Source organism: Pseudoliparis swirei, chromosome 17 (genome assembly GCF_029220125.1).
Source record: "Pseudoliparis swirei isolate HS2019 ecotype Mariana Trench chromosome 17, NWPU_hadal_v1, whole genome shotgun sequence".
In the NCBI taxonomy this organism is placed as follows: Eukaryota; Metazoa; Chordata; class Actinopteri; order Perciformes; family Liparidae; genus Pseudoliparis; species Pseudoliparis swirei.
The window spans coordinates 5,273,518-5,287,127 of record NC_079404.1 but is presented as its reverse complement, the minus strand read 5'-3'; the positions used below and the strand labels follow the sequence as shown (position 1 = coordinate 5,287,127).

Here is a 13,610-nt window from a genome sequence, read left to right as displayed (position 1 = left end):
CTTGACTGGAAAAGGTGCGGTCCTCCACGCAAACTCGAACCCATGCGTACGCACTAAGCACAACAACAGGAGAGACGAGAAACTGCGACACCGTTGGCAGAAGGAAGAATGGAGAGAAATATGTGGAAATAATACCATCAATATGTTACTCATTTATCATATGAAGGACTACTTTTCAAACATTGATTAAAGCCAATCTTAAAATGATTAAACAAACTTCTGTTGCGACTCCTCAGTGCACACAGACACATAACTTGGAGAAATAAATAAATACGGATATGTTATTTAAAACCACCTCGAATATGTTGTGTTAATGTTATGAAATGTATTCTCATAAATGATGCGGTAAGCAGGAGGACAGAATTACGTCTATACTGATATATCATGTGCGTCTGGTGACGGGCACACCTCGGTGTGCAACTATATACGTTTCTGTGATTAAAAAAGCTTCATGGTCTAAAATCAATTATCGATAATAACTTCTAACAGTAGCAGGCTAAAACAAGGGTTAACACAGATTCAGCTTTAGGTGCCTTACATATAGAGTGAAAAGGAAGCCATATAACTATTAATATTCCTTATGATTAGGACGAATCTCCGTCTTATTATGGCTAGCAAATGGACCAGTCAATAAAAGCAGGGTCATTTCACCACCTGTACCTTATCATATACAATCAGGTGGCCGGGTGTGTATAAAAAGACGTGCCACAATGCGTAATGACGCACAATGGCTGATTTGGCACTATTAGAGGACTTGGCAAATGGAAGAGTGCGGAGGGTGCGTAATTTCAGAGACCGGCAAGATTTGCTGGCCAATGATGATGAGTGGCTCATGAGCCGGTTCCGACTTCCAAGAGCCGTTTTACTAGAGCTGTGTGCTGTGTTGGGTCCGGAGTTAGAGCGGAGCACCCGAAGGAACCGAGCCGTGCCGGTTCCAATCCAAGTATTGACAACACTTGGATTTCTGGCAACCGGCACGTTTCAGAGGGAAATGGCTGATAGGTCGGGGATATCCCAGCCCACCCTCAGCCGTATTATGCCAGATGTGTTGGGAGGTATAATTGCGTTGTCGCCTTTATACATAAAGTTTCCTTACACGGTGGATGAGCAGGCAAATAAAAAAATGCAATTTGCAGCAATGTCCGGTTTCACAAATGTAATCGGTGCCATTGACTGCACTCACATTGCTGTAAGGGCACCCAGTATCAATGAAAGTGCATTCGTTAATCGAAAGCACTTTCATTCGATTAATGTCCAAATTATATGTGATGCTAACATGCTGTTCACCAATGTGGTTGCTCGGTGGCCTGGGTCAACGCACGACTCCTTCATTTGGCGAAACAGCAGTGTTGGCCGCCGACTTGAGGCTGGAGCTGTGCGTGATGGGTATCTTTTGGGTAAGATTTTAAAACTCCTAAATAATTAATAATGTATATATGCTGCGTTATATAACCTATGTATCAACACTACAGGTGACAGTGGATATCCTCAAGCGGTGGCTGCTCACCCCGTTCAACAACCCGCAGAGCGCAGAGGAGCGAAATTACAACACTCGCCACAGCCAGGCACGAGCTGTGGTAGAGCGCTCAATAGGCCTGCTAAAGGGCAGGTGGCGCTGCCTCGATGCCACAGGAGGAAAGCTTTGCTATAAACCGGACAAGGCATGTGCAGCACTTTGGTTCGACCGAAAATCTATTTTAAATGTGCTATATAAATAAAATTTGATTTGATTTGAAGGTGTGCCAAATTGTGAGGGCGTGTGCTGTGCTGCACAATTTGGCACTCCTTAAAAATGTGCCGTTACCCCCTGAGGCTGCATGTACCGGCCACGAGCCAGACCCCCTTCCCCATGCACATCCACACCCACACCCAGGTGGAGTTCAACAGCGTTTGGATGTGATGCGTAACTTACACACACAACAAGGTATTGAAACAACTTATTTATTGGCTATATCTTTTAAACAAGTGCATATTTCTCCCAACACATGACGAATTTGTCCCAGCTCTCTTGCAACCTCGTGTACTGCAGCAAGTGTGTCCCTCTGATTCTGCAGGACTGCATCTGTGAGGACACGGCCGCTGCTGGAGGGCTGCGCAGGAGGTGCTGTGGAGACGCCGGGCCCGGGGCTCGAGGCACGAGGTGCCGTGCCCGTGGAGGCAGCGGGGCTCGAGGCACGAGGTGCCGTGCCCGTGGAGGCAGGTGCCGTGCCCGTGGAGGCAGCGGGGCTCGAGGCACGAGGTGCCGTGCCCGTGGAGGCAGGAGGTGCCGTGCCCGTGGAGGCAGCGGGGCTCGAGGCACGAGGTTCCTCGCGAGGTCCTCCTACCCTGGTGGAACCAGCATCTTGTTAATTCTTTTTTCTTAAAGTTATGATTTGTTTTTCGAAATACACGTATTGTTTTATTTACATACCAGCAGATATCACACAACTTGAATACATTTGGTTTACTCTCATTTCAAACACGGGTATATAAATGTGGTTACCTAGTTCAGTCGGTGCAACCTTAACATCAGTGTCCCCATCTGCCTCCGTCACCACTCCACTCAGCAGGGACTCGCCGATTATACCGGCCAGCCTTTCATCCATAGGGGTGAGCTCCGGTGCTCCTGTTCCCCCTCCCGTGGCACACACACTCTGCCTGTGTGATGCCAGGCGTTTTTTGGCGTCCACCTTAATGTCGGACCACTTCTTTTTGATTTCCGCAACAGTGCGACCCTGTGCTGATGCAGCGTTGACAGCATCTGTCACATGCTGCCACTCTCTTGCCTTTTTGGCATTTGTTACGCCAATGCTATGGCCACCAAACAAAATGTGTTGCCTCGTCTCGATTTCTCCGACAAGGATTTCTACTTCACAGTTGTTAAAGTTTCTTTTTTTGCCTCTTTTTTCCTTGTTTGCCATGTTCGATGTAGTTTGTGTGTAGTTTGATGAATATTCATTATGGGCGTATCAATGACTATTTATGGGCAAATATGGGTGTGACGGGAAGACCGCAAAAGCTGCTCCGCATTTCAAGTTGATTGTGATTTATAAAGGGAAACCGGCGTAGGATGTGCGGTACGCACTTCCCTCGCATTTACGCAAGGTTTTATGAATGGGAAAATGGCGTAAATTTTTTGTACCTATTTTTTTGCTTTCTACTACGTAAGCAACCTTCCTACGCAAATCCTACGCACGCCGTTATGAATGAGGCCCCAGATCCAAGTAGGTGAGCCAGGTTTCCATATCATCAAACAGGCATTTTTATATTCACGAAGATGACTGATCATCATTTCTCTCACTGTAACTTTGTAATGCATTTGCGCACACCAGTTTTCCTTCAGCATTTCCTTAGTATAGCAGGCCTGTCACAAGTAGGCCTACTCCCAGGTTTAAAGTAACAGCGAGGAACTTCTAACTCGTTATAAAACGTATACCGTAAATTGCTACTACTTGTATAATCAGCATTTTAAGTTTAAAGGGCGTTTAAATTACAGTTATGGTTAAAGGATGTTAAAAAAATAATTTTTAATTAACATTGATGAATCGTTTAAAATGTAGACCATGTTTGCAATACTGGCCTCCAAGTGAGGAATGTGGATGGTGTCTTAGTTGAACTCTAAAATAACGATGTGTTATCATTAGCACCATGTAGAAGATGGACAAAAAAGTATCTTTCAAATTCCTGTGAAATATATTATCTCAATGTTAACGTCCAATCAACACCTTCAAATAGTTGGTGAAAAAACATTCACTTCAGAACCAGTTTTGAATGTGTTTTCACCGGTGACCATATTAGATTAGATTAGAAATTCCTTTATTAATCCCACAGTGGAGAAATTTCAGGATCAAAGAAAAAATAAGAAAAGAAAAAATCTGTCAATCTCGTTTTAACCCATTTCCTTATTATTGTAGCCGAGGGTTCTTCAACAACACGAGGCTCATGAGTCACAAGACCACAACCACTTTAATTATAGACAGACTATTCAAAGATTTCCCTTCACAATAAAAGCCCCAGACACATAACACTCGAATACTGCTTCCTAGAGTTGTTTAATTACTTAATATAATAGTTTACATTATGTATATTAAATATAATTTATTTTCATTGAACAAAAAATACAAAGCAGCCGTTCTATTTTAAATGGTAGCTAACAGTTTTGTTCTGATGTAAAAAGCTATATTTGATTTTATTGTGTATGTTCTTTAATCTCAGGTTAATTATTAAACTGTGTAAATACCTGATTGAGAGAAACACGTTTCAACTATTTGCATGTAACAGCCACGAGGGTCGGCAGAAAACAAATAAGGAAGGTCCAGAAAAAGCTGCTCTCACTTTCGCTTCCTCGTCCAGTTCTTTGAGCGACACTTCCTCGTTTCGTGCTGCGGGCCTGAAGTGACGGCGTGACGGCCATGAAGGACGGCAGCAGCGCGGAAGAGCCGGCGAAGGTTTCCCGACGGGAGCTTTACGGAGATTATGTGAACTACTTCCTTCAGCCGGGAGCAGAGGTTCGGCCGTGCTGCGACCCATCGGTGCTGAAGAAGACGGCTCGGTATCTGCGGAGCGAGCCGGAGCCCGCGGAGACGTTCACCGTGTTCCCGTTCTACCGGGCTGTGCGGCGGGACTGCGCGTCACCGGGCGCACACGGAAGGAAACACCTGACGGCGTTCATTAAAGCCACCGAGCTGCTGGAGACGATCTGCGTCAACCTGTTCCTCCAACCCTGGAAGAAAGAGATCAAGACACTGAAGGTGGCGTTCTTCTGTCTCTCTTTCTGTCTCTCTTTCTTTCTCACTTTTTTCTTATTTTTCTTTTTCTTCTTCTCTTCTTCTCTCTCTCGTTCTCTCGTTCTCTCTCTCTCTTCTTTCTTACTTTATTTCTCTCTTTCATTTGTTTTTCTTCAGCCACTTTCAGGTAACTTTTTTATTGCCCCGTGTGGATATGAATTAAATTAATTGAGAAATACTCAACACGGAAGCAAGTGTTTGGGATTAAACGATGACGTTATACTTAATTTCGCAACAAAAACTGAATACAAACTCAAAACCTGCCGTAAAGTAGGTGTGTTATTGAATTAGGGAACAGCTGGTGTCTCCATGGCATGAGTTGTCCACCAGAGAGCATACTATAAAATGTCCAGCTCATTAAATTATCTTTAATGACCACATTATAGTGACCCTTAATAAACTACTGTTTCTTTATTTATCAATGAATAGATTTATAATATAAGTGTATTTGGGTCATTAAGCAAAAACTGTGGATGTGCTGTCACTTACTTTTGAAGACACCAGACTCATTCAAGTTAACTTAATACCAATAACTTAAATAATTAAAGACTGTCCTCGCAAATGATAAAATAGAGTTTGTTCAATATATTTAAAATCTTAAATTCTAGGAATTGTCTTGTCCCCTTTTTTTCTTTTTTCTTTTAATTTCTTTTAATTATATTTTATGGAAGTGAAGCCTTTATTTTGAATTGTTAAAAAAAAATCACAAATTCAATCTTATTCACACTCTCGTTCAACATTCCATGCATTAAATAGTGCAGTAACATGGTTTAAAACATGCTAATTATCATTCACAAATTAAAATAAATTCTAGTCAAACAGAACTATGTCATTGGTGTTTACTTTAAAAGTTAGTTAACCGTCCTATTACCTTTGGGGTCAATTTGACCCCATTTAATGTTTAACGTCTCTAAAAGAATGATTAACAATTTTTTTTTTTCATGACTTTTCCTAATTTATTTGGGACAACGGGGAAAACATAAAATTCACATGATGATATATTTTCAATGTCCTGTACACAACTCAATTTGACCCCAGGCTGTTTTTTACTGTGTAAAACATATAAGGAATATCAACTTTTTTATTTATTTAAAGGTCTATTTAGGTAGTCAACAAACAAAAAAAAGTATCTGACACTTAAACTTGGGAAACAATATTCATTTTCTGGAGGTTTTAATTGCTGTGGTCAAAAACGGTAAAAGATGTTTGTAAATTTGAAGGTAACAGGAGGGTTAATGTCACTCAATAAGTTTTAGGTATGAAAGGGGAAATGCATTTCAGAAGATTCCACCCTTTCTATCAAATGACTCCATTTCTGTTCCTCTGTCTCTTTCAGACGTTTACAGGTCCATTTGTTTACGGCCTCCTGCCGGTTTTCAGCAGTTCTACCATTCAGTCCGTCCTGGGCTCTATTGGCTACCTGCCCCACACTGACACTCCACACAGGTAGGGAACAATGAAAATAAGAACTAGAACAAGAATGACAATACATGCGTTAGACATCAAGCAACAAGGTTGCCAGGGTGTCTCCCAGCCAGGAGAAACATCCACCATGCACACGTGTGAAGTGAGTTAGACTTAAGATGTCTGGGAAAAGCACGTCAAGCACCTAAGAGATAATAAGAAAATCAATTCAATTAAAATGGTTTTGTTAGGAATGGGAAAGGTATGTTTACGTGTAATATAAAAACAAAAAATAGTACACTACCTTCCAAAAGTGGGGTGATTTAGAAATGTCCTTATTTTTCAAAGTAAAGCACTGGGTTTTTTTCTAATGAAATTAGATTAAATTAATCAGAAATACACTCTCTACATTGTTCATGTGGTAAATGACTATCTAGGTGGAAACGTCTGGTATAGAGGCCCATCTCCAGTGATCTGATGGTACATTGTGTTATCGCCTTAGAAGACTAATGGAGGGGTAGAAACCCCTTTTTATGTGAGCGCAGCTGAAAACAGTTACGCTGGTGAGAGAAGCTATAACACTGGCCTTCCTTTGAGCACAACATTAATATTTAAAATAAAAATCATTATTTAGAACCTTATCAAGTCTTGACTATATTGTCTATGCATTTTGCAATTCATTTGATAAATATGTTAGTTTTCATGGACTCCAAACTTTTGAACGGTAGTGTAAATCGCCAGGTGACGTGTTCCACTTCTATGTGGAGTACATACTTAACCCGCGATCTCCCCCTAAAGACCCCCTCCCTGGTCGTGTTCTCTTCAGTTGTCCTCTTAACTGCTTGATTCATTTCAGTGAATACAGACTCCGTGATGATGTGAACCCCGACAGCGCCATGCTGCTGGGCTTTGAACTGCTGCTGGCCAGGGTGACATGTGACCACCTGCTGGAGATTCTGGAGAAGGATCAGCTGGATCTGCCGGTATGGTCACACATCATCCAACTATGTTGTAAAGTTTAGTTTTAGAGAATCTGAATCTGAACTTTTTATTGCGAAGTATGTTTTCACATACAAGGAATGTGTCATGGCGAGTGGAACAACATTGGACAATTAGCAACGATCAACACAGTGCAATAATTGAGTAATTTATTTTTTAAGAAACACTTAGATCACACATTTTGGGATATATAAACTCACACATTAGGAGTGTAGCTCATGGAAAATAAACATAGCGTACCAATAGTGATACTAAGTGTCTACCGACCTTATTGTGAATGAATGGCCCCCATAGGACATGGTTTTCAGTAGCTCCGCCTCATTTCATAACTTTCATGTGCGATAATCTTACACGGCAGGAATTTCTGGAGGTTCTCCAGAGGAGAATGGACCCGGCACAACTGGATGAACCTCCGGGGAAGATAACGATGGGGCAAAAAGAAGAGGAGAACAAGAAGATGGAAGAGGCGCATAGAAAAGAGGTAGGAAGAGTGCAGAAGGTGGTGGACTGCGTTGGTCCCAGAGAGCTTTGAAAACTGTAATGGAGCAGCTCTTTTACAATATCTGACTTATTATTTCAACATAACAATGAGAAGAACTAGATGTGGTGCTAGTTCATCTTTTTAACCTCCTTGTGATGAGAAAGCTCTCAAATATGACAATCAAGTTGTTATAATTACCTTTGCATTGAAAATGCGGAAGGTTATGTTTTGATCGCCGTGTATTTATTTATTTATTTGGATGCGTGTTACTCGCATAACTCAAAAAGTATTAAACCGAATCGCATGAAATTTGGTGGGATAATTGGTTATTATCCGGGGACCATTTGATTAGATTTTTGGAGGTAAAGCTTTCATGACGTAATCTAGTTATTATTATTAATAGCATAATTGTTGTTAAGGAACTGGTTATTATTATGACTATTATAATTGAGAATTACTATAGGTGGGTAAAAGGCATCATGTTAATATTTATATCACACTGACTCTACAATGACACGTGTTAACCAGTGACATCATGCTTCTCCTCGTATTAAAACAAGCTAGTAAACTAGAATGGGCACTCGGTAGAGCGCATACCTTCGCATATCACAAGATTGGGCATTGAATTATGAACATTTTGGCATTAGTTGCATGCCAATTGGACAAAAATGTATCGTGCTATGGTAAAAAAAAGAGTTTGACCTTTCCATGACCTTGACTTTTGACCCGATTGATCCCAAAATCTAATCAAATGGTCCCCGGATAATAACCAATCATCCCACCAAATTTCATGCGATTCAAGAACATTTTGACCTGTTCATGACCTTTGACCTTGACCTTTGACCCGATCGATCCCAAAATCTAGTCAACTGGTCCCCGGATAATAAACAATCATCCCACCAAATTTCATGCGATTCGGTTCAATACTTTTGAGTTCTGCGAAAGATTTTGACCTGTTCATGACCTTTGACCTTTGACCCGATCGATCCCAAAATCTAATCAACTGGTCCCCGGATAATAAACAATCATCCCACCAAATTTCATGCGATTCGGTTCAATACTTTTTGAGTTCTGCGAAAGATTTTGACCTGTTCATGACCTTTGACCCGATCGATCCCAAAATCTAATCAACTGGTCCCCGGATAATAAACAATCATCCCACCAAATTTCATGCGATTCGGTTCAATACTTTTTGAGATTTGCGAATAACACGCATACAAATAAATAAATAAATAAATACACGGCGATCAAAACATAACCTTCCGGCATTTCCAATGCGAAGGTAATGAGTGCCATGGTGGTTGACCCTCACATGGATTGACCGGCATCCTGCTGTTTGGACCATTACTTTCTTTATTAGCCTTAAATATGGTCAGATTATTTCAAAAACATACAGACTAATTGTTTTATATCAGCATATGCTGTAGTATATGACGCACTATAGGATTCAGATTAGTCATTTTTAGTTTATTTATAAGAATATAGAACCAGGTTTGCAGAATGCATTTTTGTTTTGTAGTTTGTTTGAAGTATTTTACTTGATAGCCTTAACTTCTGTAAATGAGCCCAGAAAAATGTGTAACATTACATAACATACAATGTCAAATCGCTTGCTCATCATACAGCGTATCCATTGGATTCTCCTGGTATCGGAGATAGCAGCGTTCAGTTTCATCATTTCTCACCAAACTAAAGAGCATTTTTGTTCTTTATTTATAGTTTGGTAATTACCCCTTACCACCTCCATCATTAATGTCTTCATTTTTTGGCACGTTTGAGTATTAATATCATGTCTAATAATCGCGCATGATTGTTGTCATTATTACATCATTTATATATTTGTTTCTAATTATTTCCTTATTTATTTCCTTTCACATGCTTTTACTGTTTTTGGCATCTTTGTCGTGTTATTCTCTTTTTTTTCTTCTTCTTGCAATACAATAAAACAAAGAATAAGCAGGCGTCTAATGCATAGAAACATACAGTACTGTTCAAAGGTTTAGGGTCACCCAGGCAATTTCGTGTAAACTCACATTTATTTATTCTATTATTTATTTATCTTCATTGGAAAAAAACTGCTTTTCTTTGAAAACAAGGACATTTCGAAGTGACCCCAAACTTTTGAACGTACATGACAGACTGAAGAACCAGGATAACAAACGTAACAATAAACCAGCTGGACCCTGCACTGAACGTGGCTGTTTTATTTCTCAGGTGCCTCTGATTCTGGACTCCATGCTTGCAGTGAAACCCCAGCCCAAGCCTCGACGCTGCCACCACACAGGCGTGGACCAGTCCATCATGGAGATGCAGATGATCTACCCTGACCTTGCCTTCAGGGGCCGTCCTCTGCGACCGGGCAAACCTCAACGAGCAAACGGCAGCAGTAAAGATGTTCACGCTCCCAACACCAATGATAACAGTGGTGACGGTAAAGCTGCCGAGGTCCCCAAAGTCGCCGCCGCAACTAGACGCAGTAGAAATGATGGCAGCAAAGCTGATGACGTTGGTGACGATTGCAGAGGCAGTGGTTGTAGTGACAGGAACCGTGGCGGCGGGCCCGCAGCAGGAGACGCCATTAGCGGCCACGTCGGTACCACTGATGGAAGCGCAGGTGACGGTGGGCTCAGGGGTCCTCAGGCCCTTTCCCTACACATCACACTGAGAGCTGCATCCATAGCAGAGCAGAGCCTGAAACCTGGAGAGGCTCCGCCCACAGCAGCGCCTCCTGCACATGCACAGCAGCCGACAATAGCAGGTACCTCATTCACGCATGCATACACACAGTGTATGATAATCATAAACATGATCCACACATCTAGAGGAAAGCATTTCAGCATTTTTCATGTTCACTATTTTTAAATGTATTATGCACCGAATACCAGAAAAAGCTGTAGCTCAAACTGATACCACATGAAGAGCAGTCCATTACATTTGACATGTTCAAAATTCAAATTCCTCTTATCACAGGATACATAATTTCAGAATGTAATAGTTTATGGATAAAACAAGAGAACCGGATATATTCAAGGGATAGCTACCACAGTATAAACTGTATGGCAAAATGTCAGTCTATTATAATATTATAGTCTATTTGTGTACTGTAAAGGAGATACATTTCATTTGGGGTTTTTTGCCTCGGAAAACTACGGTTTTGTTACTAAATATGAAACCTCCTGATTTTTTTACAGACTTTCAAAACAAGAGAGCGACCATCCCAACGCATCCCTCTCTGAGCTCCATGGACGAGGCGCAGGAGCTGAGAGAGCTGGCAGAGCGCATGGGCCAGCTCCGTGTGCAAGACGCCAACGAAGACGTGAAGAGCAAAGAAGAAAACAAGAGGGAGGAGGCCACCACAAATCAAGGGAGGAGTCAGACAGAGGGACCGGCCGAGGAGGAGAACCTCGGTGAGCCAGCATTGAGCCACGCTGCCGGTAGAGGCTCCAGATCCTCTCAGTCTGATCCTGCAGTGACGGAAGAGCAGAGGCGGCAGGCTCGGCGTCACCACTCGACACCGGCAGGTTTCCTGAGCTGTAAAGGAGGAGATGGTACAGAACCGCTCGGAGTCGAGGGCCCTGTGAGAGCAGAACCAGGCAGAGATGAGGAGCAGCTGACGAAGAGCTTCGTTATGGTCGAGCGTCACGATAAATAACGTGCGCTCGAGGCTAATTTACATATACATGTATTGTTTCTGAAGACAGAGGATCAGCTGATCACATCTGGATCCGCTTTAAGTCGGCTTTAACAGCTGGAGAGACTTTTGATCACTGTACTAATACTATTAGAGACAGTTATCATTACTGTGATAATAAAGACAGTTATGTGTAGATGGAAATTATCAATAACACAAAACGACTGAGCAAGCCAAAACAAGCCGTTATCAGTCTGTATGCCAAGATTCACCAGTGCATTAGTATATATTTAAAAGAGCAGAACATTATTGTAATACTCAGTCCAAATTGTTTTCTATTAAATTCCAATATTAATATTTGATTGCATGTGCAAGAGTCAGCAGTGACAGCTATGCATTAATTCACAACTCAGATTAACCATCTTGCTATCAATTAACCGTTATGCTATCATAAATCAAATGCTGAAATTGAGGGCGAATTAGAACCCTCATAGTCCTCATGAAGCAGATTACGGGAGGTTTTTTTCTATATATATATATAATTTAACTGTAGATGTATAATTAGTCATGAAAATATACTGTTATAAAAAATTATTAATATTTGAAATAAAGTGTTATGAGACTCAAGACCTCTAAAGAAAGAAGCCCTGAATTCAAAGCTGAGTTTAAATCTCATGTACAACTTTTTACAGTTTACAAAGTCTTAATTTACTTACTTCATAATTCTAAAATGTTTTTTTCACAATCATTTTGGGATAAATTGACCAAAACGTCTTGGAATTACTTTGTTTTAAAAATTAAAAATAATTATGATTTTCTATGGCCTTCTCATTGCTCTACTCTGGCTTGGATTATAACTCATTCCTTTTAATAAATTGTGTTTGGATTCATCATTCAAGTTGGGGCATATACACCTGGGGGAATAAGTTCAGCAGAGTGCACAGGTGAGATTGATGGAGCTGACGAGGTAGAACAGAGAAGGGAGTGAGTGTAGTAGGATGGGCAGGTGAGAGTAAGAGCTGAACTGTGACAAATATAACACAATAAATATAAAAACAAAGTACCAGAAGCACAAGAATATCCATCTCACAAAAACAATTGCATCTTTTACAGTGTATTGTACTTTGCTCTTTTAACCTTTGACATGTTTTGCCAAATTGTTTTAATTGACTACTGTACTGCCCTTTGTGACACTGTCTGTGATAAGTGCAATATAAACAAGAATGGGCACTCGGTAGAGCGCATACCTTCGCATATCACAAGATTGGGTATTGAATTATGAACATTTTGGCATTAGTTGCATGGTAAAAAGAAGATTTTGACCTTTTCATGACCTTGACCTTTGACCCGATCGATCCCAACATCTAATCAAATGGTCCCCGGATAATAACCAATCATCCCACCAAATTTCATGCGATTCGGTTTAATACTTTTTGAGTTATGCGAGTAGCACGCATATAAATAAATAAATAAATACACGACGATCAAAACATAACCTTCCGCATTTTCAATGCGAAGGTAACAAACTGTCGAATAAGCCAATTAGATGGCCCCTATTGTTAGTTCTATGAGAGTGTAAGGCGAACATCTTAACATCAGAAGATTACAGAAGTCCATTGTTTCCGAATTTTGTAAAATTAAGGAAAGATGTTATATCCAATTACATCTTAGGGTTGCTATGAAGTTCTTATCACGTTGTACAGGGACCTAATATCTCATATGCACACACATCAGATGATCAAGTTATTTCTCAATGAAATATTTATTAGACTAACTATAAACTACTAAACTGAAAATAAATGAATAAACAATAAAATGAACAAAATGAATGAATGAAAAATGCAATAAATAACAATGAACTACAACTAAATGAAGAGGAGTACCTGTGACGAGGTAGAACAAGGACCGATTCATTGACGTTTTACATTGCATTTAGTTCAAATGATTTATGCCCCGTTCATCAGCTGAGAGTTTGAGAAGAATGGGCAGCACCTTTATATTTGTTTTAATTTAAATGTAATTTAGATAATTGAGGCTAATATATTTCTCGTTAAGAAACATTTTATTATGCGACTTAAATTGATTTGGCCTCGACCTTATTTCCACTCCCTGGTGGCTCTGGAGGACAGATGGGAGGTTGAGCTGCATGTTCCTCTTTTGGACTCTGCATCTTCTTCTTCGTCGACGTTCGGTTTGGTTATAAATCGTTAAACATCTTGGTCTCGATTCATTATTACGTATTAAATCAAAGCTTAAAGCTGGTCAGCGCTGTACTCATTGAGCAAAATTACTATTGCTTGTCTTCCTCACTTGTAATGTTTTTTATTCC

The 13,610-nt window shown here is 40.6% G+C and overlaps 2 protein-coding genes across 2 annotated transcripts; one reads left to right on the top strand and one right to left on the bottom strand.

Moving 5' to 3' along the window:
* Nucleotides 1-1,927: 1,927 nt before the first annotated feature.
* LOC130206882 (brain acid soluble protein 1-like) lies at nt 1,928-2,900 on the bottom strand. The gene is made up of 2 exons (XM_056435113.1): nt 2,483-2,900; nt 1,928-2,320 (listed from the first exon to the last, which is right to left on the bottom strand). The coding sequence occupies exons 1-2, from the start codon at nt 2,898-2,900 to the stop codon at nt 1,938-1,940; spliced, it is 801 nt and encodes a 266-aa protein (XP_056291088.1). The 3' UTR covers nt 1,928-1,937.
* A 1,414-nt stretch (nt 2,901-4,314) lies between these two features.
* On the top strand, nt 4,315-12,099 carry si:ch211-189a15.5 (uncharacterized). The gene is made up of 6 exons (XM_056435109.1): nt 4,315-4,730; nt 6,103-6,212; nt 7,027-7,153; nt 7,528-7,650; nt 9,865-10,408; nt 10,842-12,099. Exons 1-6 carry the CDS (start codon nt 4,392-4,394, stop codon nt 11,300-11,302), a joined length of 1,704 nt encoding a protein of 567 aa, XP_056291084.1. The 5' UTR covers nt 4,315-4,391; the 3' UTR covers nt 11,303-12,099.
* The last annotated feature ends 1,511 nt before the right edge of the window (nt 12,100-13,610 follow it).

Bases quoted from the DNA above. Each gene is read 5' to 3' on its own strand.
- LOC130206882 (XM_056435113.1), bottom strand. From the start codon at position 2,900: ATGGCAAACAAGGAAAAAAGAGGCAAAAAAAGAAACTTTAACAACTGT. The intron at 2,321-2,482 runs GTAACCACATTT...CCACCAGGGTAG, and splicing joins GGTTGCACCGACTGAACTAG to GAGGACCTCGCGAGGAACCT.
- si:ch211-189a15.5 (XM_056435109.1), top strand. From the start codon at position 4,392: ATGAAGGACGGCAGCAGCGCGGAAGAGCCGGCGAAGGTTTCCCGACGG. The intron at 6,213-7,026 runs GTAGGGAACAAT...GATTCATTTCAG, and splicing joins CACACTGACACTCCACACAG to TGAATACAGACTCCGTGATG. The intron at 10,409-10,841 runs GTACCTCATTCA...ATTTTTTTACAG, and splicing joins ACAGCAGCCGACAATAGCAG to ACTTTCAAAACAAGAGAGCG.